Source organism: Panthera pardus, unplaced genomic scaffold, assembly GCF_024362965.1.
Source record: "Panthera pardus isolate Hobbes unplaced genomic scaffold, ASM2436296v1 HiC_scaffold_27, whole genome shotgun sequence".
Taxonomy (NCBI): Eukaryota; Metazoa; Chordata; class Mammalia; order Carnivora; family Felidae; genus Panthera; species Panthera pardus.
Genome location: NW_026526843.1, coordinates 70,308,739 through 70,336,681, shown reverse-complemented (window position 1 = coordinate 70,336,681; position 27,943 = coordinate 70,308,739). Strand labels below are relative to the sequence as shown.

Below are 27,943 nucleotides of genomic sequence, written 5' to 3'. Positions count from 1 at the left end.
CTTCTTTGGGTCACCAGGTAGCTAGCACAACTGCTCAGGAAGCCCTGGTGGACTTTAATCCCAAGGTGTGTGTGTGTGTGTGTGTGTGTGTGTGTGTGTGTGTGTGTGTGAATGTTTGGTGACACTGATCTGGGAGGCGTGGGGAGGGGTGCGACTGCCACTGGAGTAGGGAGGGCTTGGATAAGAGAGGGTCCACATGCTCCACACATTCCAACTCCTTCTCAGGCTCCCTTGGGGAGTAATTTTTCCCGACCTTAGGGGCCTGAATCATTACATCTGAGGCCCTGCTAGGGTGGGGCAGGATGTGAGGGCTTGAAGTCACTGGCCCTGGCTGTGGCAGAGAGTAGGTCCAGCCTGGCTACTGAGGACCCTATAACTGGAGGGGACGGGTTGAGGCAGAAAGGTTGTGCTGTGACCAGGGGTGATCAGCATGTAGAGCAGGCCTAGACACAAAGAGTCTTCTCCTCTTTCCTCTGCTGCCCTCTCCAGGCATAATTAGGTGTTGGCACACTCAGAAGTTGCTTCTGTCTTCCCAGGTTTCCCAAGTCTGGGACCATAGCCTCATCTCCCCTATCCCCCTCCTGGTCTTGGGTTTGCCTCCCAAGGGGCATTGGGCATGTTGGCAGCAGAATCTGAGGCTGGTTCTGGGGTTGGTGGTGGCAATTTTAGGTGGGAACTTGGAGATGTGGCCAGGAACACAAATGAACTTTCCCAGGCCTAGTAACCTGGGAATGAAGAGTAGACTCCTGGCCATCCTGAAGGCTGCTGCCTTCCAAGCATGAACCAGCTTTTAACCAGGAATGTATTAAGTAATCAAGTAGGCAAGGAGCAGCTGAAAATTTGTCAAGTCAATATAGGCTTTGGAGACAAATAAGCCTGGGGGAAATCCTGCTTCTGCCATTGATGAGCTCAGTGGAGCTACTTCTCCTCCCTGAGCCTTATCTTCCTTCTTATCTGAAATGGGGGGAGTGAAACTTATCTCATCAGACTATGAGAGAAAAGCCATCTAACATGATTCTTGGCACAGAGTAGGTACTCAGGAAGCAACACGCTTCTTTCCATACTCAGGTGCATGCACATTTCAAGGGATCCAAGTCTCTAAGCCAGACTATTGGTGTGCCCTTGTATCTTGTTCTCATTTCTCCTTGTTCACACCCCAATAAGGGGTCCAGCTGTCAGCTGAGAGACCTGACATAGTTCCTCCTCGACCCTGTCCACCCAGATCCCTCTCACCTTCCAGGCCCTGTCCCTAAAAGTAGAAGTGGCCTACCTTCTCCCTTATTTCCCTCCAAATACAGTTTCACCCTACAGCCAAAGAGAGCATCATAGTGAGAAACCCCTACTTAAGTGATATGACACAAAACTGTGTAAATTGTAGAGAATTTGGGGAATGTTGCTCACCTAATTATCTCTATAAAGTATCAGCAAAGACAGTATATCCTTGGCAATCCCAAAGCCAACCCAAACCTAGATCTTCCTCCTAATGGTTTCCCTTCCTCCACATACTGGGCCGCAGTTCTTGCCAAGGCCACTAAGCCTGTCCCAAGTCTTGTGTTCAAATCATGTGCTAGGTTTGTGTGTGACAGGCTCCCGGGTTGGAGCTTCCAGTTTGTCCCAGGCCCCCACAGTGCTACAGAAGACCAGTAGGGGGAGACATTAGCACGTGGGTACGCTTGTTGGGGTCCGACCACGAGAGTGGGTCGGACTGGGAGGGTCTGAGCTATGGGATGGAGCCAAAGTTATAAGCAAGGAAGCGAGGAGGGGCGGGAAGAATGGGCGAGGGCTGGGAGACAAAGACCCAGATGGCGAGGCCGGGAGGGGCTGGAGTCTGGTGTCTTGGGGTCAGGACGCCCGCTTTTGCTTTTTCAAAAAGCGTCCACCTTGTGCCTTTGACTCTTTGCCTTCGAGGTGTCTTTCTTTATCGAGGTACTCTCTCACTCACTCATCCCCGCTGGCCTATTCCGGGGCCTTGCCTGCGACTTCGGACAGGACACGACGCCAAATTTGGGTTCCTGGGTCCCACAAGGCTTTCCCCTAAAGCTGAGATTCCGAAGGCCCAGTCCCCAGGGGCAAAGAACTCACCTCCCACCCACCTCCATCCCGTACTTGTACTTGACCTCTCTCAGTCTCCATTACCTAACGCTATCCGTATGTTTAGGACTCCAGGTCCAAGTGCAAGCAGACACTGCATTGCTAGGGAAGGAGAAAAGACCACCAGAACTCTACGTGAGATGGAACCAAGAGCAAACAGGCTGTTTTTGCCACAGAGAGGGGCACAGAGCACGACTTCAGGGCTCCTGCGTAAAGAGAATGGAAGTACTTTCACGGGATACTTGTGACAGGGCCTGTGTGGCCCAGGTCAGTGGGCCAGTGTTGACTAGGCGCGCGGGAGGAGGGCAGGCCGACAGCCCTTGAGGAGCTCCAACTTCCCACGGGCTGCGCGCTCTGGGAACGGGACTATACCAGACCCACCCCTAACCGCAGGAGCCACACTCTGAGATTGGTGCCATCGCGAGCACGGCGTCCTTAAGAGCTCCCAGAAGCCCCGCCCCCTTCCTGTTCTGGGGGCGTGGTACGGGACGAGGACCCCCGAGACGGAGCTTACTATTGGCTAAGAGGAGTAGGGTTGGCCTTGCGTTCGCCTGAGCAGGGGAGTAGACAGCTCAGCGGCAGACGAAGGGAGTCTATGCGCGCTGGACAGCAGTGGGAGTTGTGTGAGGCTCGCACTGGCCGCAGACCTTCGGGCGCAATCTCCGGGGAGCTAGGAGTCGGCGAAGGGGCTGCGGGGCTACCCGGCGGAGGCTTCCGAATAGAAAACTGATGGAACTGGCTCGCTCGACTGCGTCTTCCCGCTCTTCTAAGTACACTGAACGGGGGCCCCACTGAAGTAGAAGCTGTCGGGGGGCGCGAAGCCCAGAGTCCCAGTGTGGCCTGGAGGAACAGAGACCGTGCCAGGGCGACCCAGCCGGGAGCCCCCGGATTGAGCTCGTGTTGTGGGGAGACTCCCATTTCTTCCGAGGGGCGTCGATCCCGAGACGGTCGAGGCGTCGGGGCGGCCACCGAGTCTTCAGTGGGGAGACCCAGTCAGGGAGAGGGCGCGCAGTCTCGAACAGTCTCCGGGAGCCGAGCGGAATCGGGCCGGATCACCCGGGGGCGCAGAGCCCCCGTCGCCCCTCGTGCGGCGGAGAGACCAAGGGAACGAGCCATCGGAGGCTGCGGCCCATGCCCAGGTTGGGGACAGCTGCCCAGTGAGTCCTCCTGGCCCGCCGGGCGGAGAAGAGCGACACCGAAGCCGGCGGGAGGGGAGCACTTCAAGGCCGGCGACTGCGGAGGATGGGCGCCTGAGCGGTTCAGAGCGCAGCGCAGCACGGGAAGGCGAGGCCAGTTTGCTGAGGAGGCGCCAGGGAATCCCAAGTGCAGCCTGCACCCGGGAAGATGGCCCAGCCTGGGCAGCGTTGGCTCGGCAAGTGGCTTGTGGCGATGGTCGTGTTGGCACTGTGCCGGCTTGCCACGCCGTTGGCCAAGAACCTGGAGCCCGTGTCCTGGAGCTCCCTCAACCCCAAGTAAGTAACTTATTGGCTCTGATCCCTGGGGGTGGGAGGCACTCCTACAGGGTGAGGCCACGCGCCTCCGAGTGCGTGTGGGGAGGTGTTCCGAGGAAGAGCGGTACCCCATTTTGTCTCTGTCGTTTTCGTGTGTGTTTTCCTGCGGGCGGGCGGAGCAGGGTGCGGCGGGGTGGGGTGGGGGCACTCGGCTGGGTTGTGACCCTTTGGCTTCCCCGCCTTCTCCTCCGCACGTCCCGGATCAAGTCGGGATGGTGGCGCCAGGGGGAGCTGGGAGTCCCGGCGCTCGAGGGCGCACCCGAGAGCTGGGTGGGGGAGAGAACGCATTACCCTATGGGGCCCTTGGGAACGTGACGGTTTTCGCCGAGAGCCGCTCGAGGGGCTAGCGTGACCTGGGTGGGGGCGAGGCCAGAACACAGGTTCCTCGTTTGTTTAGCTGTGAAAGGACCACAGCGCGGGACACCGCGCTTGGGGTGGGTGGCAGCGCCTGTATCCCCATTCGGGCTTCTCCCATTTTCATTTCTCTTTCTTCCCTGTTTGCCTCTCTAGCTTTCCGCTTTGCCGTCTCTTCTAGCCCCTCTTTTCTCCCTGCCGGGCCGTGGAAGGGCGGGCGCCGCTCCCAGGCTCACAAAGGCGGCGGGTGGAGAGGGGCGGAGTGGGAGAGGTATCTGGGAGGGGGTGGTTTCGATCCAGCGCCTGTCGGGGGTCTAATGGAGCCGGTGGCAGAGCTTCGAGAGCCGGCCCAGGCAGAGAGTGGCGTCCGAGCTGGCGAGGGAGGTGGTTGGGGGGTCGAAGGATTCCTGCTCAAGCGAATCCCGTTGGCTCCCCACCCTATGTCCCTCAGATTGGGAAGCTATGCTTAGCTTTTCCCAAGGGGTTAGCGAGGTAGCTATGTAGAGAAGATCCTTTCTTTTCTTCCTCCTCCTTCCCCCTTCACAGTTCCCCCTACCCCAAACAACACACACACCTTTTAGGGCGGTGGCTCAGTGGTTTCTGGGCTGTTAGTGAAGAGTCGCTGGGGCTGTGTGGTGACCTCTGGACCTTTTACTCTTCTGGCATTCAGTACTGGGGTTGAAATCCAGGGTCAAGATTGCTCTTCCTGTTTTGTGGAGGTCCCGGCAATGTGCAGACACCTCTACTTAGTGGGAAACTGGGGGGCTTTGGCCTGCCCTCTATGCTCTCTGATGTTTGTATCCGGAATCCCTGTCCACTCTCATGGGCTCCCCGCTAACTTCCCTGGGCTCCTGCCTCCCTTGGCCTCTTAGGTTCCAGGGACAGTGTGTCTCTTAGCCCTGGAGTGGAAGAAATCAGCTTCTCTAGTTCTATTCTCTTTGGGTTAAGGCAGAGTCCTATTTACTGGTTTGTGGGATGGTTAAAACAAGGTCAGTTGAGGGTTTGGGAAAGAGAACAAGGTACAAGGAAAGGGATTGACAAGAATTTCTCCCCCACCCAGAAGCCAACCTGGGTGCAGAGCTCTCCTAACAGCAGGGATTCAAGATAGTCTGGGGACCCCTGAGCTAAGCAGGGGAAAGGTTCTGAAGAGCCCAGTTCCCTCATGTAAGGGTGGAGGCTGGAAATGCTCTCTCTTGAACCAGGATAGCTGAAATCGCCTGGGGTAGCCCATTATAGGGGCTCATGGGAGTGACCTAATTGCTCTCTCGGGGTCTCTAACCAGAGATAGCATGCAGCTCCACAGCTGGAAAGGAGCCCTCCTGCAGAGTTGGGGGGGGGGAGCTGGGAGAAACAAGATCTCTCTGAGCTTCTCCGTTTTTGTGTTCTGAGCCTTTAGTTCTCTGGACCAGTTTATAGGTTTTTGAGTTCTGCCCACGCCACCATCCACTTCAAGCTGAGGGCAGGCATCCTTGAGGGGGCGGTAAGGTGGGGGGGTGGCTGAGGACTCAGTAGGACCTGCACAAATTCTATCCCATAATTGAACAGATCCTGAGAATGGTGGGGGACTGATCTTGGCGCCCCTGCACACACACACACTCCCAGTTCCATCTATGCCCAAGGGTCTGTGTGTGTTGGCACATGGGGGATGGGCAGGAGGACAGGAGGGAGGCACTGCCCTCAGCTCCACTCAAGCTCTGGGGGCTGCCTCTGCCACCGCGTCCAACCCTCAGGCTGCCACAGCCTTTCAACTAAACAGTCTTTCTCTGTCTGTCTCTCCCTCTTTGCCTCCGAGTTCTCCCTCTCAGGTCTGTGTCTGGTTTGCCCTCTCACACCCTCTGTGAGCTGTGCTCACCTCCCCTCTCCAGCTAGGTTCGCCTGCTCTCCCTCTTTCTCACACTCCCTCTCACTCTTAGTCACTCTCTGCCTCTTTTTCTCAAGTCCTTTTGTTTCTCGCACATGCCCGTGCTCTCCCTCACAGGCTCATTTTCTCTCTTCCCTCCCCTCTTCCTCCCTGCTTTTGGTCTCTTTACTCAGCCTTGTCAGGAGCTGGCACCCCCACCCCACCCCTCAAATCTCCCAGTGCCTATAAACCTTGCTTAATTGCTTCCTTCTTGGGAAAAAAATCAAAATAAAGAAGTGATGGGGCTGGGGGTATGTTTCCAGGTTCCAGGGTGCGTGTAGCCCCAGTCCTGACTGGAAGAGGGGAGCTGGAAGGGCCGGCTTAAGACTTCCAGCTTCTTTCCCAAATCCGTGCTGGGGTCTTTGAATGGGTGGCATTAGCTTCTGCCTCTTCGGCCCCTCCTGTCAGATTACCCAGATGAACACAGGTTGGGGAAGCAGGTTTAGTCCCACTAGAGGTTGGGAGAAACCAGAATGAATGCATGTGCTTGGGTGGGTTGGGGGCTGTGATGGAAGGTCCCAGAGCAGCCCCCTCCCCCAGCTTCTTCCCCTGAGAGCTTGGGGCAGCCGGTAGGCCTCACACTTGAGTCCTCAGCCAAGTCCAGCTGCTGCAGTTCAGTCTCTCAGTCCCATTCTGACCCCTTCCTGCCTCCCACTCAGGTTCCCCCACCTCCAGGGAGTGGGAATGTGCCTGAGATCACATTACACCTTCCCTATAAGGGGTTGGGGGTGGGGGGTTCAGCTTGGTGTCCAGGACCCTTGACTCCATCCAACATGGGTGGGGGCAGCTGCAGACCCTAACCCAGGCTTGCCTGCCACAAGCCAAAGTGTTGGCCCCAGCCCCCTCACAGCTGTTCCAGCTCACAGTCCTGGGGAGGCCAGCTCAGGGGGCCCCTTTCCAGGGTGGCTGACCTCTCCTACTCTGTGGCTGATTGGCCACAGGTGGGGGCCTGAGAGTGATGGGAACCCAGCAGCTCCTAAAGTTTCCTGTTCCCCTTCCTCCCCACCCCCACCCCAGGCAGCCAGGCCAGGGCAAGAAGGGCCTGTGAGGCTGGGGTGCAGGCTAAATTGAGGGTTCCCTGTATCCCCTCAGGTTCTTTGTTGCCTCATCAGCTCAGGTGAATGGGGACGGCCAGGCCCTGGATACTACTTTTTTCTGGGGTTTGGACTGTGGAGGAGGTGGGCCAGCCAGGAGGCAGCTTATTGCCATGAGAACACCAGGTTTGGGGGAGGGTACACTCCATGATTATCAGGGGAGCTGTGGTGGGATGCTTACCAGCCACATTCTGGGTTCCTTGCCTTGTGTACCATAACCCACTCCTCCTGGGTGTGTTTTCATAGTGGTCATTTGGGGTGGGGGTGCTAGCAGCCAGGAACATAAGCCGTAAATGGTAATGTGCTTGGCAATGCTAACTAACAGGCAGCACCTTGCTACTTACAAAGCATCCTCATATGTAAATATTATTGGTTGTTCCCAACCGCCCTGGGAAGTAGGAATTGTCCCCATTTCCAGATGAGAAGGCATATGCCTGGAACAGGGAAATGAATTGTCTGAACTCAGTCTGCTTATAGTGGGTAGAGCTTGCTGTATGCCATTCTTTCCATGCCATCCTGCTATCCCTTGGAATCTAGGAGAGATAGGAATTCAAGGTGGGGTTTGGAAAGAGGTGCCATCTCCCTGCCCCTCTTACTTCACAGATGTGCGTGCATCTGTCCTCATGACTCAGGCCCTGCCTGCATCAGATGAGCAGTGCTCTGGCTTCCTCATTTGATTTTGCTAGGTCTACCAGCAGCCTTGCTTGGGTGACCTGAACTAGAGGCAGCCAACTCACTGCCTGGCACTCTCCCTCCTGAGTGCTGAATCTCACCTTTGGTTCCTCTCTGGGCCAGGAATCTCACTTCCTCTCAGGGATCCCCTAGAAAGCAGACAGGGAAGGGCGTGTTAAGCCCCCAATGGGCCCTAGTGTTAGCCTGGTGGGGCAGAGGGGAGAGCGTAGTCCCATGTAGGTGGGGAGGGTGACCCTCTGGGACTCTCCTGGCTTCCCTACCTCCGACAGTGCTGCTTGTGTGCCAGGACCCAGCTGCTGTTCCTGCCCACCCACGCCTGGGCGGGCACTGCTGGGACATGCCAGGCCGGCTCCTGCTGCCTTGGGGGCTGGGTGGAGCTGGGGGAATGAAAGAGGAGCCTTTAATTTGGGGGTTCCCCACCCTTGCTGGGATGAGAGCAGACTTGAGCTCTGGCTTGGGGTCTGTCCTCTGCTAGTCCTGCCACTCTGTGGATGCAGGCATAGTGGTGCTGGGGTCACCAAATCAAAGCTGTGTCTAGAGTCTTAACCAGACTTGCACTAGCATGGCCAGGGACCACGCTCTCCCAATCTCTGACCACAGGTTCCTAGAGCCTGTGGGAAGGGTGAGAGAGAAGAAAATGTAGACGTGGTGGAACATGGGCACCTTTCTGGGCATGACACCCACATCTGCAAGCTAGCCCCACTGTAGACTGTATGTGTTTGGGTGGAAAGGAGTTCAGCGGGACAAAAGAAACAGGAGGACAGTTGACCTCTGACCAGGCTACTGCCCCAGACTCTTCAGGCTTCTCGAATGGCAGGATTCTGATTAGCAGTCATGGTGGCCCTTCTCAGTTCAGTAGAAAGGCTGAGAAACAAACTTGGGCTAGGGTGGAAGGAAGAAGTAGGCCATAAGACAGGAGTTGGAATGGCCTCCTTCAAACCCCTTTACTCCCTGGGGTGGCTCACTGGGGTCCTGGGGCTATCAGAAGCTAAAGAGGGAAGGCCTTGGGGGTTACCATGGCAACCTGCTTCAAGCTTCCTGCTGGGCCTTGTCAATCCCCTTATTTTCCAGAAAAGGGCTTTGTCTAGGGGTGGCCCCAGGCAAGAAAGCTTGGCTTGATAATGGGGGAGTAGTAGTTTTTGAAAAGTGGGGGATAAAGAGTTTAACTTGGGGACAATCTTTCCTCCAACTCTCTTGCCCCTATTCCTAACCTGATATGTATGAGGAAAGATGGGCAGGGTCCTTCCTATACAGTATGGCTAGTGTTGTAAGCTGACTTCAGGTTTCACTCTCACTGGCCACATGTCCACCTTGGCAAGGTCCCCTTGCCACTTTCCTGGGCTTCTCAAAGGCCAAGAAGCAGTTTCCTGGTGGTACAGAAGATGCTGAAAAGGCACCATTATGGGGGATCAGGGTCAGGAAAGGCAGGTCTCCTCAGGGTCTTCTCCCTTCTGCACTTTAGGAGAAGGTGAGTTTCCCCTCTGCAGCTGCCAGGCAAATTAACTAATGAATATTTATGAAGTCTTCTCTGAGGTTGAGGAGTCTGAGGGTGTTAGGGGCAATAGTCCTCTTTTCTTCCCCTTCCCCCATCCACTATATAGACATCTGCTACCTCAATGTGTCTGGATTCAAGGGATAACCCCAAGTAGCTGGAAGCCCTGTGTTTCGCTTCTGGAGCTCCAGAGCCTGAGTGACCACAGATGTGCTCAGAACCCATAAGACTCCCTGGTGAGGAGGCCAGGTCCAAGTGGTTAGAAAGGTGAGCTGGCCCATACCCCCCATTTGCATGTCCTCTGTGTACCTGCTATCACCTCCATGTAGGGTCTTGTTGAGGTGCAGCTGTACAAGGATTCAGCCAATGTTTCAGGTCTTCTTAGACCCCCTAGGGGTCAACATCCTGGGTGAGGTTAGCCTCCTCTGGTTGCCTTTGAGAACTTCTCTTCAATAGGAATGTTCATCTGATCACTCCCTCCCTCCCATGAGGAGCCTGGACTCTGTGGGTCTTAAAGGTTCCTCTGGTGCTAAGAAGTTAGAAGTTGTCTAACCCTGCTGTCTGGATGGAACCAGTGTGAGGATTGGAAAACGAAAAATGCCTTGGGAGTTATAGGGGATCTGGTGAAACTTCTCAGCCTTTTGTGGTTAATGGGGTGAGGATGTTTCCTCTCAAATGTTTGTATGGGCCTTCATCCCATGCCCACCTCCTTTCTGGCCCTCTGGAGTGCAGTAAAGCTAGATACTAAGGGAAGGACCTTCTCATTGTGGTTTTTACCGACCTGTACAGCAAAATGGCATGTCCCAGCTTGTTGAAGCCTCCTTTAACATTGAGGGAGGGCTGTCTTTCTTCATCTACTTGGTCTAGACTCGCCTCCTGGGATATCATTTCCCTCCCTTGAGTGAGGGCACTGTGCGACTAGGCACTCATACCTTGTGCTCCCCACTGTGGTATGGGCCTCCAGGAAGTGGAGTCATGCTTTTCCACTGTGAGCTTTGTTCTGTTGAAGCACTGCTTTCAACCCTTCATTGTCCTTACTAGAAAGTCTGTCTCCAGTGGGATGAACCCCACACTGCTTGTTGTGACCCTCAAGGCCTTTTACCCTGGCCCCAGCTGAGCTTATTGGCCTCCTCTTCTGCTTCTCTCTACCAGTTGTGGGGCCAATCACTGGCCTGGGGTTTGTGTCCCAGCCACTCTTGTCCACTCTTGCTCTGTGTTAACTTCTAATTCCTTACCCAGGACCCACTTTCATTCTGCTACTTCTGAGGAACCATCTTAGACCCACATAACCTACAGATAGCCTTGTCCTGTCTATTGCCAAAGCATGGACCATTTTTACTTTTCTGACCTACAGCAGACAGTAAAATCCTTGAGGATGGAGCCATAACTCCTCTTTCTATTCCCCCTCACCTGCCGAAAAAACCGCAAGACTGGTCTCATAGGTACTTGCTGTTAATCTGGCCTCCTGCCTCTTGGCAAACTAGACTGTTTCTAAGCAGGAGTCAAACACGTTGAGTGCCTACTGTGTGCTAGGCACTCTGCATGCACCATTGCATCCCCTCCACAATCCCAGGAGGGTAGGGCTCTTACCTTTGCCAGTTTATAAGTGAGGAAATGGAAACCCAGGGAGATCAGGTAGCTCATCCAAGGTTGCAGAGCTCAGAAGGGCCATGTCTGTCTGATTCCAAAGTCTGTCTGCTTCTTCCTTGCTACATACTATTGCCTTGTTTCCAGCTCCAGCCTGCCCAGGCTCAGAAATGGCCAAGATAGCACCACCATTTTGCTGTGTGCTTAGGCTAGGACACTGATATGAATAGATGGCCCTGGGCAGCTGCTCTCTCCCTGCTATTCCCTGTGCCTGGCCTTCAGGATTAGAAGAGGAACCTGGCTCAGAAGAAATTTGTCCATCTCCCTCAGGATCTGGAACAGAGGCAGTGTGGAGATGGGTAGTTTAGAACACAGATGTGTGAAGTTCCTGGGGCCCTATCTTACATAATCTGTTGTCCCTGCTTGGGCCCCTTCTCCCCTCCCTCTGTTCTTTTAGGACTGAGACTGGTCAAGTTTGGGGACTCACATTCTTGCATTATGGGAGTTGAATCAGTCCCCTATAAGACACTGGGCTGTGGGAGTGGGAGGTGGTGAGAGCTATGTGGAATTGCTCCTGGCCAGAGACTATGCCCATCACTCTTGGTTCCAGGTGATGCCTATTCATATCTCCTCATCATGCCCAAGATTAGCAAAGATGTCAGAGAAGGTATGGGTCCCAGATAGGTTGAGCTCCCCCAGTTGTTTTCTGGGAGCTGCAGGGGTGGTGGCTAAGGCATGTGTGGGCTTGTGTGTGGGCTTGTTTGTGTGTGTGTGTGTGTGTGTGTGTACGCGTGCACGTGCACAACATGTTTGTGTGCACACACATGCATGTGTGGTAGGGAGATGGTAGCAGTGGCTCTGAAGGAATGTGTGTGATGGGGCCGGGAAGAGGACAGGGCTGCCACCTCCAGGCAGCCCAAGCCTCACACCATTGGCCACATCAGCCCCCTGCGGAAATGCCACATTAGGACAAAGGGCTCCCCCAGCTACGCAGTGCCCCACCCTACCAAGCAGTCAAAGCCTGGCAGCCTTGCCCATGGGCCACCCCTTCCACACCCTGCTGGCAGTGTGATTCTCTCTCTGCACCCCCAGCCTAAGGATGGAGGGAGGACAGAATGCCTATTCTTGCCATCTCCACCCAGTAGGCTCAGCCTGGCCCCTCATTGTTTGTGCCCTTGATTCTGGAGATGGTCCGGGACCCCTGACCATGAGGCTGACCATCTCTTCCCTTCTGGGCAGGTTCCTGAGTGGGAAGGGCCTGGTGATCTACCCAAAGATTGGAGACAAGCTGGACATCATCTGCCCCCGAGCAGAAGCAGGGCGGCCCTACGAGTACTACAAGCTGTACCTGGTGCGGCCTGAGCAGGCAGCTGCTTGCAGCACTGTGCTTGACCCCAACGTGCTGGTCACCTGCAATAGGCCAGAGCAGGAAATCCGCTTCACCATTAAGTTCCAGGAGTTCAGCCCCAACTACATGGGCCTGGAGTTTAAGAAGCACCATGATTACTACATTACCTGTGAGTCTCTTCCCGTCATATGGTTCTCTCTTATCTAGGAGCTTTCTAAGTAGTACAGTGAGATAGCACACAGGCCACCTTGATCTGGGTTCCCTCTGAAGACTGGCATGCTCTCCTTCCAGCCTGGCCTTGGAATTCTGGCCCTAACATTCACCAAGAGGATGGCTGCCAGCTCACCTTGGCTCTAGCAGTTGGCTGGGAGAGGGCTCCACTTTGTGGTGCTCTCTCTTATTTCTTTGGCCTACCTAAGATATAATCTTGGGAGTGACAGAGTTGGAAGAACCCTTTGGGATCAGCTGGCTGTCCAGACTTTCTCTTCATGGGAAACTGGCCCCAAGAAGTGAAGGAGCTTCCTGCCCTGATATGATATCACTCATGGAGTTAGGGGCAGGATTAGGACTCTAACCCAGTTCACCTGACTGGATTCCTTCTAGTCTGTATAGAAGCCTCCCTCATGATTCCAGTTCTGACTGTTTTGCCTCTGAGTGAGATCACACAATGAGAAGATACTGAGAAAGAAGGCTAAGCCCTGGTCATGTTAAAGGAGCAGCACCCTTGGGGGAAGGCCTAGTTTCTGATGTGGCCTGAGCTGGGCCAGCTACTCTGTTCCCAGTGAGAGGGAGATAAGTAGAAAGGTTCACTGCTTGCCACTCCCCAATTCCCAGTTCTGTTCTCATGGGCTAAGACAACACTAGGATTTCTAGGTAATGAGGGCAGACCTTCCTTTCCCCCTGACTTCTCTGGCCTCTTGCTACAGCTACATCCAATGGGAGTTTGGAGGGACTGGAAAACCGGGAGGGAGGTGTGTGCCGTACACGCACCATGAAGATCGTCATGAAGGTTGGGCAAGGTGAGTGCCCAGTCATAACAGATGTCTCTGTCTGGGTATGGATGTGTTTGGGAGTAGGGGAGGGGCAATGGGGTTAGAGTATCTGAGGTCTGATATACAGACCATTGTTGGCCCATGCTAGATGATTGAGGCATGTATGCTAGTGGGGTCCCCCATCAACCTGTGCTCTCCACACTCCCAGACCCCAATGCTGTGACACCTGAGCAGCTGACCACCAACCGGCCGAGCAAGGAGGCAGATAACACTATCAAGATGGCCACACAGGCCCCCAGCGGTCGGGGCTCCCTGGGTGACTCTGATGGCAAGCATGGTGAGTGTATAGGTGTCTCCCAAAGGGCAGAACCCATTGCTTAGCTACATTTTCAGGCCCTGTCTCTGAAGTGAGGCAGAACAGGGCCTTGGGACCCCTGGCTGACCATTTCTCCCCTCCCTTCTCCTTCCTCAGAGACTGTGAACCAGGAAGAGAAGAGTGGCCCAGGTGCAAGTGGAGGTGGCAGTGGGGACCCTGACAACTTCTTCAACTCCAAGGTGGCATTGTTTGCAGCCGTTGGTGCTGGTTGCGTCATCTTCCTGCTCATCATCATCTTCCTGACAGTTCTGCTACTAAAGCTGCGCAAGCGGCATCGCAAGCACACCCAACAGCGGGCACCCGCCCTCTCACTCAGTACCCTGGCCAGTCCCAAGGGGGGCAGTGGCACGGCGGGCACCGAGCCCAGTGACATCATCATCCCCTTACGGACTACAGAGAACAACTATTGCCCCCACTATGAGAAGGTGAGTGGGGACTACGGGCACCCCGTCTACATCGTCCAGGAGATGCCACCCCAGAGCCCAGCGAACATCTACTACAAGGTCTGAGAGCCCAGTGCAGCCTCGGGCCCTGAGGGACAGTCGGCCAGGACTGCACCTCTCCTTTCTCCCCCACACTCCCTCCCCTTACCAGCTGTGCCCACCTTTGTATTTAGTTTTGTAGTTTCTTGGCTTTTATAATCCCCCTTTTGCCCTGCCCCCTGGGCTTCGGAGGGGGGTGCTTTTGCCCCCAGCCACCATGCTCTTGTGCCTTCCCCCTCTGGCCAGGCCTCTGGGCTCTGCAGGGGCACCCCTTCTTGGAGGGCAGGGTTGGACGCTGATGGACAGCAGGCAGGAAGATGCCCCCCTGGCCCTGCCCCCCCCACCCCCTTTCCCCCTTCCCAGGACTGTTTGTCCGCTATCATCACTGTTTTTAATGTTTTTGTGTTCATTTTTTAGCTGTCAACTCATTTGCATCTGTTTTTTAAAGAAAATGGAAAAGGCAGTCCCTCCTTAGGCTTTCTGAGCCAGACCCAGCTCAGTTTAAGGGAACTGGGGCAAGATGTGGCCAGCCAGGAAGCATAGGATGGCATTTCTTTTAATAACTCCTTGGTATTTTGGGGAGGGGTGGCAGGCCAGAGCTCTTCTTGCCCATGAGGGAACATGAGAGTGCCATTGGGCAAAGTGTTTCACTCTGTCCTCCTGACCCTCCTTCTACAAAGCTGATCTTGGCAATGGGGTAGTGGCTGCCACCCTTCCACCAAAAAAAAAAAATCTCTTCCTTGTGGGATTCTTGGGCATCTCCTGCCTCCCTCACTCTCACGGTAATTAACGTCTTAATTGGCTGTTGCCTGGGGAACAGGAGAGCTGCTGCAGGCAGATGACCTCATGGGGGTGGAGGGAGGTGAGGTGCCCAGGTGGCTATTTGCCCTGCAGATCTGGGAGTTCCCCCTCCCCCTCCCTGCCCTGTTCTCTCCTCACCTTTGGCATCCTTTGGCCCGGTGGGGAAACAGAGGCCCAGGGCAGAGACCTAAGCGGGTATAAGGCCCAGGTGGCCTGCTCCTTTTCTGGGCTCTAGCACAAGTGGGTGCCCCCCTCAACCCAGCTTCCACTGGCTCCTCCAATCTTGGGCTGGGGCCTGGAAAGAGGAAGAAGCTGCCCAGGGCTGGGCCAGCACGCCGTGCACTTTGACCCCGGCTCCTTGCCAGCACGGCTGCTAACAGACTGCCACTTGAGTGCGCCTTGCAGGTGCTCCCAGAGTGGCCATGGAAGGAGCTGGGCCTTACACCATCCACCTCCACACTGCCTCCTGGCCAGCTGCCCACCCCAGTGCCAGGTGGGAGAGGGAGCGGAACAGCCATCCCCTTCCAGGTGGCAGTCGGAAGGGTTTTTTGTTTTTGTTTCTGTTGCCATTTGTGTAAATACTAGTCTTTTTGGAAAAAATAATGTAAAGATGTTTTGTATAAACTCTGAATTATTTTCTTGTTGCTTTTTTCTTAGAAAAAAATGAGAACTAAAGAAAAAAATTAACCACATGGAGAACTGGGTGTAAAATGGTGTCATGATGTTGTGGAATGAAGCGTGAGTGAGTATGTGAGTGTGTGTGTGAATATGTGTGTGTTTGTGTGTGTGTGTGTGTGAGACAGAGAGATAGAGAGAGACAGAGAGATTCCCTGTGCCCAAACCACTGAAGATCTGGGCAGGTATAAGAAGAGGGTGGCTTTCCTAGTGGAACAAGATGTTTCAATTGTCCTGTGCCTTTCCTCTTCTGCCCACAGGATACTCTGCCCTCTGGTTCTGCTGGAGCCTGTGACAATTTCTCCCTGTCTATCCTGTCACCTCTATGGCATAGGCCGTGAGCATCTGCCCAGTCTGTCATTAGGCTCAGCTAGAGAGAATTGATGGGGGAGGAGGTGTTCCCATGGGGACCTGGGTGTGTCTGCAAGTACGGCCACCACCTGGCTGGAGCTACATCTGGAACCTGCTGGCAGGCCCAGCCCTGCCCTGCCTCAAGACACCTAAAGGTGGATAGAAATAACTTCCTAAGAGCTGGGCCTCACTTGTGGCCCATTGGGTACTGAGGTTTCAGGCTGCCAAGTTCACTTCGTAGCCAGAAGATTCTTCCTCTCTTGTCTCCAGAGCTGGGCCACACCAGAATCCTCACCATGGCATACTTAGGAGCTTCTGGCTAGCAGTTGAAGCCCTCGAGCTAGAGCAGCCCTGAACACTCAGTTCCCCTGAAGGCTCGTGGTCCAGGAGTGTGGCAAGGGCCCTGAAGAGGGTTTGGCCTCAGTCCCGCAACAGAGATGGACACTGGCAGGGCCTGGGGCCTTCCCACTCCAGTCTGAGGGGATTCCCTGTCAAGATGGCTAAGGCAGATGTCAGAAGTGGAGGCCATGTGAGATCCCACTAGCTAGAAATGGGTAACAAGGCACTAGAGGAAAGGAGAAAGAGGAAGAGGAAGGAAGGGGGGGGGGGGGTTGGTTAGTGATCCAGAACAAGAAGCCTCAGAGAAGCAGCCAAGGAGCAGGCAGGGCTATGAGGGAAGTGGGAAGCACATGGAGAAGCAAGGGGGAGGAGAGCCACGGGACCTGTAGGGCAAAGGGAAGGGAGGCTGGGCCCGGCTGGGGTGCTCCTGGAGCCAGCTGGGGCAGAGGCTGTTTATTTGGTTTCTCATTAACCAAAGGAAGTGCCTGGATCAGATGGGGCCTCTGCTACTTGAGTGCCTGCCCAGAGTGGGGCCCTCAGCCTGGCTTGGTGGTCTTTAACCAGGACTGGTTCAGGCCAGGTTGATATCTCTGAGGTGGAGCCTGACCAGGGTTGGGTGAGCTATCCCTTACTCCTATAACTGAGTGTCCTTGGGTGGTCCCCCACCCTGCCCAAGATATCAGCTACCCTCACCCTGTCGGTGGGGGGTTGAATTCCTGGGAGCCCCTTGGGAGTAGCTGTGGGAGTATAAAGTAAAAATCTGTGGGGGAGAGCAGAGGAAAGTATGGGGCAGTCTCCAACAGCCCAGGTTTGTGACTGCCTATTCTCACTTGCCCTGTCCTGGGTGCTGTGACTGGTGCTGGTGCGAGCTCAGTATCCAAGCCATGCTGGCCACACAGTGGTGCTCAGTAGCTCCTTGTGGCAGAGTGTCCTTTACCTGGCCAGTGCCTGCCACTTTTTTCAAACGCTTATCTTACACACACTATGTCATTGAGTCTCATAAACTTCCTGTGAGGGTGGACAGTGAGGAATTTTTGCCTCATATTTGAGATGAGGAAACTGAGACCCTGTGAGGGGCAGTAACTTACCCAAGAACACACATCAAGTTATCCAGAGCACTAGGATTGGAGCCCAGGCCTTTTTCTATACCAGGAGCAAATAAAAGTTTCTTGATGGTGATTCTCCTTCTCCCCACACCCCTGTTCCTTGTGCTGTCCCTGGTGAGACTGAGCAAGCATGCTTCCTTAGGGATCTTGAAGAACAGGAGACATTCCCCGCGCCCTTACCTTCCCATCTGTGTGGGTCAGACAGAGACCAAGCATAGCTAGGTGGAGGCAGGAGGTGTGAGCCTCCCGTGGAGGGCCCCAGACCAGCCCCACCCTCAGCTCTAATTCCTGTCCCAGCTGGGCCAAGCTCCTGGTGAGTCAGGGATAGAGGATGCTTTCCAGGTGAGGGTGGGGCTGCCTGGCTTCCTCTGCAGGCTGAGCCCAGATCACCAATGAGACAGGCTGGGCAGCTGCTAACCAGGCCTCAGTTTCCCTAAAGGGACAGGCCATGTGGAGCTGGGGAACCGAGGCTCTTATGATTTATTGCACCAGTCCATTTGATGCTCATAGGAGGCCTCCCTGAGGATGCGGATGGCCTAGCACACTCGAGACAGGGACTTGGTGTTGGGGGGGGGGGGGAGGGAGGTGAAGAACCCAAGGAGAGACCCAGGCCCCACTGGGATCATCCTAGGTGGTGCTTTGGCCACCTGGCATCAGTCAGTCTCAGAAATCCACCCTGCCTGCCTAGCTTCCTGTCCTGCCCAGGCACGTCACAGTCCCACTGACACCCCAGCTGAGTCAGCCCCAGCTGGCCTGGGGACCCTCCTTGCCCATCTGCTGCCGGTCTCCTGTACAGCTGGCCATTAGATCTGGGGGGCTGGGGCCCCAGCTGGTGCTTGTTAGGTTGGCTCCCCCTTTGGGAGGCTGCTGAGGAGGAGACCAACCTCCACCCAGGACAGGGGTCACAGATCCCAAACTGAAAGCAATTTAAGGGCATGGGGGAGACAGTAATTATAGGTTCTGTTTCCAATAGTTAATTACCCAGCTGGCAAAGAGAAAGGAAAGAGGAAAGGCTGGGGAGTGGGGGGAATAAGGAATGTGTGAAGGGATATGGAAGGGTGGGAGGAGTTTGCTGCAAGGCCCTTTGATACAGGGGAAAGAGCCCCAGGCTGAGAGGCTAGAGACTAAGGGCCTGTCCCAACTCCAACATGACTTTTTGACCAGAGGCAGGCAGGTCTCTGCTTCTTTGGACCTCAATTTCCCTGTCACGGTAATGAAGAGTAGAACTAGATGTCTTCATTCATTCAGAAAATATTTACTGAGCAGCCACTATATGCCAGCTAGTGGTCTGGGCACTGGGATGCAGTGGTGAACAGAATAGATAAGGTCCCTATTTCCAGGGACCTCACATTCTATAAAGGCCTTTAAGTGCCTGGTTAGCTCTTAACTGTGCTTCTGTGGTGATGGGTCATGGGAATGTGAGAGGCAGAATAGAAGATACACAGATTAAAACCTTGGGTTCTGAAGTTAGCCTTTCATGCATTCATTCACCCATTTTTTTCCCCATAAAATGTTGAAGCCCTGGCACATTGTAAGCACCAAATACCTGTTGTTTTCCTCCTGAGGCATGGAATGGGCAGTTCAGCTGGGCTTCCTGGGGACCTCAAGCCCCGGCCTTTCTCATCATCACTGACCAAAGCTGGCCTTTTGCAAAGTTACTGAACATCCTCATCAGAAGTTTTCCTGAGGCACCAATCCCCGGTTACCTTCACTAGCCCCAATCCTGGGTCTCTGGCTGGGGGCTGGGCAAAATATATCCATGATAAACACTTCCAAAGCCAAAGTAGAAGAGATGTGTGTCCTTAGTCCTTGCCTACTCCTATGGCTCCATGGGTTCGTCTCTCCCATCCTTCCTAGAGGCAGTACATGAGGAACTGGCTTCTGAGAGAGAATCTTCCCGTTTTCTCTGGCCAGGGCCCTAGAGAGAGGCTCCAGATGGCTTCTTTGCTTCCAGGTTACCAGAAGCCAAGGAGATGCTGGAATCCATCTGACATCACAGGGACTTCACACTGGCTGAATTCTGCTGGACAGAGTGTTTGTTCTCAAGGGGTACTAGCTGGTGGTTTCCCTGGCTGCCCTCATGCCTGTTCAGTAGAATCTGAGAGGTTAGAGGCCAGGAAATGGTAGCGCTAGGAGTGTGCTGAGAGCTCCTTTCCAGAACAAGCCACTTATGGGGAAACTGAGGCCCAGACACCAGAAGGGACTTACTCAAGGGCACACAGGGAGTGCTTGCTGGCAGAGCCAAGCATCACAACCATTTCCTTTACCTCACAGGTCATGGTTGTGTGCCCTTCTTTCTTGCACACTTGCTTTGTTCCCCCAGAATCCCCAGGCGTTTGTGTATGTGAGTGAACCAAACAAATCTATATATACACAGTATTTATATTGACAAACTATGTAAGTTGACACAAGGCAATTACCAAAATGACACATTATAACCCTGAGGACAACATGGCCCTGGGAAGTTTAGGCCTAGTCAGAGCAGACCTCGAAAATGCACTGATGGTTCACCCCATTCCCTAGGGCCCCCCTCTCCTGTGGCACCTCACACAGCTCTGAAGTCACTCAGTACAATAGTTTAGGGACAACTGTAGAGGCCAGGCCTACTAGTTTGTGTAGTTCATGGCCTAGACCCAGAATTGGGCATCTCAATTGGGTGGGCCCTTAAAGGTCATGCAGTTCACCCTTCCCTGGAAGCCTAGTGAGGCTATACAGCCTCTTGTGCACACCTCCAGGACCTTCTTCCCTCCCTCCCCCACCCAGGCAGCCAGCCTGGGCCTTTCAGGACAGCCTGACAGTTAGCTGTCCTTGCCCTGTCTTCAGCCCCCCTACACACACTAATAGCCATGGCAGTAACATGCTTTCACATGCAAATTGCTATGGAATTCTCAGCCCCTGTTGGTGCCCCAGCCCCCAAGGCCTCCCCCTGGGCAGATTCAGAGAAGAGAATGGAATCTTTCAAGTTGTTAAGGCGTTTAGAGACCTTCTAGTCCAGCCCCCTTGTTGGATGGATGGGAAAACTGAGGTCCAGAGAGGGGAAAGAAGGAACTGCCCACAGTCACATAGAAAGTTCACCAGGACTGGCCTTCACCCAGGTCTTCTGACTTCCAGCCCATTGCCGCTTCAAACCACCACACAGCTCCCAATCCCCCTGCCCCACCCCCACCACGGGTTGTTTATTGTGGACTCTGGGATCCCTCCCTCTAGCACAGACACTCAGCTGAGGCAGCTCTCAGTGGGGCCTGGGAGTGTTGAATCCACAGAAGAAAAGGCCAAAGGTGTCTATGACTTAGAGGCATTGCCCAGGGAAGGGAGCCATTCTCCTTTGAAACAAGTGATAGGCAGGATTTGCTCACTTCTCTCTCTGTGCAACAACCGTCACCCCCACCCCCCACCCCAGATCTAGGCTGAACTGCTCTCACCATCCCCCACCCCTGCCCCAGCAGGCCTGCCAAGCCATGCCAAACCTCACCAGATCTTCCTAGCTTTGTGTATCATCACTGTGCTGGAGTTGTCACTGGTAAAACCTCGGCCCTGGGAAGCCTGGGAACCCAGGCCCCAGGTTGGGTATGGACAAATCTCCCTTCCTTTCAGTTCAGCTGAAACAAGATCAGAATTTTCTGAAATGAACTTTACAAGGAAACAAAACTAAACAGCAAAGGGGAAAAAGAGACTACAGAGCACAGGTGTCTGCTCCCAGCTCATCCTTGGTCTTGCCACAGATGGGTCTAAGCTAGAAACTTCAGGGTTATCCTTTAGTTCTGCCCCTGAAACAGCTCTTAACTCTGACCATTTCTAACCACCCCTAACGCCACAACTGTGATTCAAGCTGCCTTCATCTCCTGCCTGGACTATGGCAATAGCCTCCTAACTGGTCTCCCGGCTTCCATCCTGTCCCCATCTCTTGCAGAACAGCAGCCAAAATGATCCTTCCCAAACTCACTCCTGATACTGTCAGTCTGTTTACCTTTCAAATTTGTCAATCATCCATCAGCTCCTTAGCATGGCTATCAGGGCCCTGTGTGGTCTGGTTCCTACCCATATTTTTAAGCTTTGAACCTCTCATCCCTCCACACCATCCTCACCTTACATCCCAACAACACAAGCCTCCCCATTGGTCCCTGACCACAAGAGGCACCGTTAAGCCTTTCTGGATGCACTTCCTTCCATCAGCCAGAAATGCCCATCCCCTTGCCCTTGGCCTGGCAAACTCTTATTAATCCTTTATGGACACTTCTGATACAAAGATCCAGGCAAGGGTAGAGTTCCCTTCTCAGTTCTCACAGTACTTCTGCTCACACTATGTGGCCTGTGTCGGTTTCCTCCACTAGATTGTGAGCTTCCAGAGGGCAGAAACTGTGTTTAATTCATCTCTGTAACTCACCTGGAGTGAGGCCCAGTACAGAGTTTAGCACAGAGGCAATATCAATAAACTTGAACTGTTTGTCAAATTGAATGGGCTTGGATGGACTAGGACAGTCATCCCAGGGCTCTGTCCCTGCCCCTGCCTGCTTACATTACTGTCCAGCCAATCTGGAGAGTCAATGACTTATTACATTACCCTACAATAACAGTGACCATTTATTGGGTACTTATTATGGGTCAGGCACTATGCTCAACACTTCACATGCATTACTCCATTGACACCTCATGTCTCAATGAGGTCTCAGGGAGAGCCTTATCTGAGGCAGGACTATGATTAGCCCTGTTCTACCAATACAGAAACAGAGACTCAGAAAGGGAAAGTACCTTGTCAATGAGCACAGTTGTAGAGCAAGGGTTTGAACTTAAGAAGCCCATATCCAGAGCCTAAATGCTTAGGTACTTTGCCACACTAGTGAGGTGAGGTGGTAGTGCCAGCAAGGGGAGAGAGTGAAGTTGGGCCCTGTAGCCTGTGCTCTCGATGTCAGCCATGTGGCTTCAGAGGCTGGTTGCTGTGGTAGTTAAGAGCCCAGGCCCTGGAGTCAGGCTGTCAGGGTTTACACCCCAGCTCTACCCCTCTCTAGCTATGAATTCTCTAGCAAGTTACTTAAACCCCTCTGTGCTTTTGTTTTCTCCTCCATAAGATAGGACTGAGCATAGCAACCGTATTCATGAGATTGCAGTGAGGATTAAGTGAACACACACATAACAAACCCTGAGAACAGTGCCCTGGTAATTGCTCAATAAGTGCTACTTACTAACCTTTGAGTCTTGAGGCAGCCTTTGGTTCTTCTCATCCAGCTGTAGGCAGCTATGTCTGCTCTAGGCTGGTCTCTGTGTGGCCACATGAATCAGGGACTCACCAGCCCTGGCCTCAGCCTCAGCCTGGGTCACTATGATTCCAGTAGGAGTCCAGCGGTGGTAGGCTGCAAGCTCTCCAGGCCCCAGCCTGAGGGCTTGGCTGGCCTGGCCTTGACTCCCAAAGGCCCAGAGGAAGGAACACCTAGTCTGTTGTGCCCTCACAGGAGCTTGGACTCAGGGTCGGGAGGCCTGCATTCAGGGCCTGACTCTGCCACTAACACTTGAATAATTTATTTCTTGGGGTTTGGGTTTCTTCTTCATCTGTTGAGAATGGAACCATGTGAGCAAAACTGCTTGGTAAAAGCACCAACTGAACTTTGTTGTAAGGAGCCACCAACTCTCATCAGAATGTGTGTTCCTTTGGGGCAGTGAACCTGGTGCTGCAAAGACCTTATGAATGAATGCCTAAGCAAGTGTCTATCCCACCCAGCATCTGTGCCCGTCCCCAGCCAGGCTCCAGCAGCCAGAGGTCCAGTTCTGAAGCAGGAACACTCTGGTAGTTGTCTTCAGTGCTTCTGGGAAATCAAGAAGCATGTGTTAGCCTGTTGAGGAGAAGCCCGGTAACTAAAACCTGAGATCCAGAGCCTATTTTGTTCAGATCCTCAGCAGTGTCACTGGGGCTTACAGGTACCATTGAAAAGAAAGAAGCTACACTTAAATGGCTTCTTTCTACACTTATTAGACTGGTGAAGTCTAAGTCATTGCAGCCTTTCTGGAGGCCACTTAGATAATATACATATCAAAAGCCTAAAAGAGGTGCAGACCCTCTCACTTAGCAATTCCAATGTGGGTTAAGGGCCTGTGGAAAGGATTTTCATCACATTTGTACATATTTTTAGTGGTTTTCTAGTAATGAAAAATGGGAGAAACCTCAAAAGCCACCTTCTCTGGTAAGTTTTCACCATCCACTCACACACACACACACACACACACACACACACACACACACCTCCAGTAACAATGAGCATGTTTTGAGGTAGCATATATTAATTGTCTTCTCCATTCAGAAACCTTCGCAGTTCTTGGGGTGCCTGGGTGGCTTAGTGAGTTAAGCATCTGACTCTTCACATCGGCTCAGGTCATGATCTTGTAATCATGAGATCGAGCCCCACATCAGGCTCTGTGCTAAGCATGAAGTCTGCTTGAGATTCTCTCTCTCCTTTCTCTGTCAAAATAAATAAATAAATAAATAAATAAATAAATAAATAAATAAATGTTTTTACAAAAAGAAACCTCAGTTCTTTTTCTGAGCTCTATGGGTGTCCCTGGGCTCTGACACATTAGATCACAGTTACTGAGTTCTTTCCCTGTCAATAATTCAGTTTTCTCATCTGGAAAATGGGACTTCTGGATACTATCAATAGTGTTGGGCTGTTAAAGAGATGCCATTTAAGGCCCTCAGCACAGGGCCTGGCATGTCATAATCACCCGATTCATTTTATTATGATGATTACTATCTCAATGCGAGATAGTTACATGACTGCCTCTGTCATTACACCATGATGTCTTCAAGGGTGAAAGTTATGCTATATATTTTTTCTCTCTGAATCTATAGGGCCCAGTACAGGGCTTGGCACACAGTAGGTACTGAGTGAGTTTGATGAAAGAAATTTAGTCCAATGCCCTCAACATGGAGAAGATGCAGCTGAGGCCCAAGGAAGGGGCAAGTCAAGGGTTAGGCCTACATCTTGGGTCTTGTGTACTTAAATTGTGGTGTCATGGGGAATTGGGGGCGAGGCTGGGGGCTGGGGATCTTCTGGATTCCTTGAGCTGAACTGCCTGGGCTCTTTCCATGCTTTGGGTCTGGGATCCTGTGATCAGAGGGTCTCCAAGGCTGGGGCAGTTGTGCTGACTCTCCTCATTCTTGCCCTCATTCTCTCCATCTCAAGCTCTAGCCTGGCCCCAGCGAAACAGGAAGATTCATTAACCATCTAAATATACAGAGCCCAGGGGCCATGTGCAGCCTGCAACAGAGCTGGGGTCCCAGCAGGGCCAGAGCCTGAGGCAGTGGTGCAGGCAGAGGGCTGGCTGGGAGGGGCCCAGCAAGGGGGAAGGCCTTGGAACAGCTAATGTGATGATTGATGGGGAGGTGAGTGAAGCCAGGCCAGCACCAGGCCATTGGAACTCCCAGTCTCTAGTCCCATTTGTAGCCATCTATCCTTGCAGCAGCCCCCCAGGTCCAGCTCTGATCCTCATGCCAGCTTTGATACCATCCCCCTCTCCACACTCCCCAAACCCTTCAGTCCAGGTTCCTGAGCCTCAGAAGTATGGAGCTTAAAGGTGGGCAACCAGGAATGGGGGTAGGTTTCCCCAGGCTCCTGCCTGCTTATTATTGTAAAGGCTATTTCTCTAATCAAAACTCCCCAATTACCCAAGGGCCCCTCTGATTAATATTCCATGATAACAGAAACAGGTCACATCTGGCTGCAGGAGCTGGAATTCGACACTCCAGGAGCCCCATGATTGGTCTGCAGGAAGAATAATAAACTTCCTTTATCCTGCCCCCCTTTCCCTTCCTTCTCATTCAGAGCCTCCCCATTTCTTTCACCTCCCCTTCCTCAGCCATTTTCTGCCCCTCTCCACCTCCACCCAAGTTCCCTTCTTTGCCCTCTGCCCTCTGTGGAGGTAGAAGTCACCTTCCCAGTCTTGGTCAGCCCCCTGGTCATTATCTACCTCTGCTTTGCTAGGCTGACTCTTTGTGCAGGGAGCATCTTATGCTGGTGTGTGGTGGGCTGAGCAGGGAGGGCAATTTCTGAGTGGTTGTGGGTGCTCTGAATATATCATTTCATCAAATTCTCATTACCATCTCCTACAAGGGGGTCATATTATCCCTGTTTATTGACAGGGACATAGCACATCTGAGAAGCTTCTGGACTTGCCCACATCACAGAGGCTTTACATGATAGAACAGAGATTTTAAACTCAGAGCTTTCTGCTTCCAAGGCTCCTTTTCTTCCTGCACCCCACCCTGATCTGGTAAGGATGATTTCAGTCTCTGGATGCTTAGATTAAGATGGGACCCACTGATATGACATAGAGTCAGTGCTCATGACACCAGATCTCCAGGCTTCCATTGGGTTACAGTTGGATTGTTAGGAAAAAATGAGCTGAGACCTTTTTTTTTTTTTTTTTTTTAATTTTTTTTAACATTTATTTATTTTTGAGACAGAGAGAGACAGAGCATGAACGGGGGAGGGGCAGAGAGAGAGGGAGACACAGAATCGGAAGTAGGCTCCAGGCTCTGAGCCATCAGCCCAGAGCCTGACGCGGGGCTCGAACTCACAGACCGCGAGATCGTGACCTGAGCTGAAGTCGGATGCTCAACCGACTGAGCCACCCAGGCGCCCCGAGCTGAGACCTTTTAGGTGAATTCCACAGGCCAGACAGGAGAAAAGACTCACCTTCATTCATGTGGGAAGGTGGTGGTAAATATGGGCCTTGGCCCCAGGTCTTCCGACATGCAGGTGAAAACCATTTGCCATTTGCCATCCTGAAGATGGCTCCGAGAGAGAGAGAGAGAGAGATTTACCGTCACAGCTACATGTGAGACACTGCCAGATGCCACCGTCCTCGGACCTGACCCACAGACACCCAGACAAGGGCATAGCTGCTTGTGTTTGTTAGACTTCACCAAGGAGCCTGGGAAGACAACAGTCTTTCCTTGGAGTGGGATAGGAGCACAGGGCAAGGGGTTGTGGTCACCACTGAAGGTCAGAAAGGATTTGCTTTCATCCAGCTCTCCCCTAGGGTGTGTATCCATTTGGCAACTGCTCCCTCCTTTCCCACCATGATTCTCAGTAGCCAGGAGAAGAAACAAGCCATTGTGGGTCAGGGGCACAATTTTCCCCTGTTGTCCCTTCCCCCTCAGTGGTGGGGCACACACGGACTTTATCAGTACCTAATGGCCAGATAGTGGTTTGACTTTGCTAAGGAAGGGAAGGGCAGTGGAGTGTGCCTCCCATCCCTCACTCTCCCAACTGGCACTTTCCTCTGCCTCTCACCTTGATCTTATCTCCTCTGTGTGCTCCTTCGCTCAACACTATTCAGAAACACCTTGGAATCACCTACCTAATTAATAGCCTGGTAAACTGAGGGCTCCAGATGAGGAGAATGGCTAACACTTGACTCAGTCAGTGCCCCCTGGCTCCAATGGCACTTCTGACTCCATTTCCTGTCTGGGATGATCCTGGCCAAAGGGCTAAAACATGGGGCTGCTCAGTCCTAGTGTCCTACCCCTTGGTGATGTCTGAGACCCACTGTGCTTTGTAGGGAACCATGAGGCCTCTGGGACACAATCACCTCAAGATTTATAGAGGTCCACACAGGTCTTGTGGGATCTTTATCTATGCCTTGGAAGCAGAGGCCCAAGTCTCTCTCATCCCTGTGTTTCCTTCCTGTTGCTGCTCTTATGGCCCTGGCCCCACAGCCTCTCACTTGAACCCCTGCCTCTGCATCCTCCCCAGTCCCACTTTACTGCCCAGTTGCCCCTGTAATTCATGATTTACACCCTGAGGCCAGGATGACCTTCTTAAACTCCAGACCCAGGTTATTTGCTTACCTTCTCTATGCTTCAGCTTCCTCCTCTGTGAGGTGGGGATAAAAACCAGTCCTATCTCATGGGGTTGTGGAAATGAACCAAGAGCATGATGTAAAGCATTTACATCCATGCCTGGAGTAGAGGAAGCACTCAATATTATCATCTCATCTGCTAATAATGAAACAGGCTGACACCAAGTGAGTGGTGACTATGTGCCAGGCAATGTTCTAAGTACTTCACATGTCATAGTGTATCGAGTTTCTGCAACAGTTTTACATGGGATCACTGCTATCATTATCATTTCACAGATGAATACACTGAAGCACAGCAATATTATGCAACTTCCCAAAGTTCACATTGCTAGTAACCTGCTGATCAAGCATTTGAATCCACATTGTTTGATTCCAGAGTTTGGCCTCTTAACCACTCAGCTGTTTTGTGCCCCTAAAACAGTCTATGACTCCCTAGTACCTATAGGATAAAGTCTAAATTATTTAAGCTGCCACTCAAGGCTCTCTTACCTGTCCTTCTCCTCACACCACAAATCACCTTGTGAACTGAGTGACTGCTTTCAGAACTTCAAGGGCACTTACCTGCTCCCCAGCCCTGGCTTAGTTTCTTCAACTTGGAATGACCCTTTCCCCACCCCCATCAAAAAAGAATCCTGCATATATGAACACAAACACTGCCTTTTCAGGTATTTATTCTGAACCCATCTCCAAAGCAAGCACCTGGAGAGGCAGGGTTTGTGTGTTGAGGGGGAGTGGTTGGCAGGAGAGGCTTAGAGGGACACTTCACATGTGACCACCTTCATGAAGCTATATAAGGTACTCATTGCCAGTAGCCCTTAACCGTTTCACCACCTAGGACTATCTTTTGGAATTATTCCTCTTCATTCCTCTCTTCTCCCTGCCCTCAATACTAAAGCTTT

The 27,943-nt window shown here is 52.9% G+C and overlaps 1 protein-coding gene across 1 annotated transcript; it reads left to right on the top strand.

Moving 5' to 3' along the window:
• The first annotated feature begins 2,651 nt into the window (after positions 1-2,651).
• Positions 2,652-15,357, top strand: EFNB1 (ephrin B1). The gene is made up of 5 exons (XM_019428595.2): positions 2,652-3,563; positions 11,962-12,239; positions 12,997-13,089; positions 13,271-13,399; positions 13,535-15,357. The coding sequence occupies exons 1-5, from the start codon at positions 3,436-3,438 to the stop codon at positions 13,945-13,947; spliced, it is 1,041 nt and encodes a 346-aa protein (XP_019284140.2). The 5' UTR covers positions 2,652-3,435; the 3' UTR covers positions 13,948-15,357.
• Positions 15,358-27,943: the final 12,586 nt, after the last annotated feature.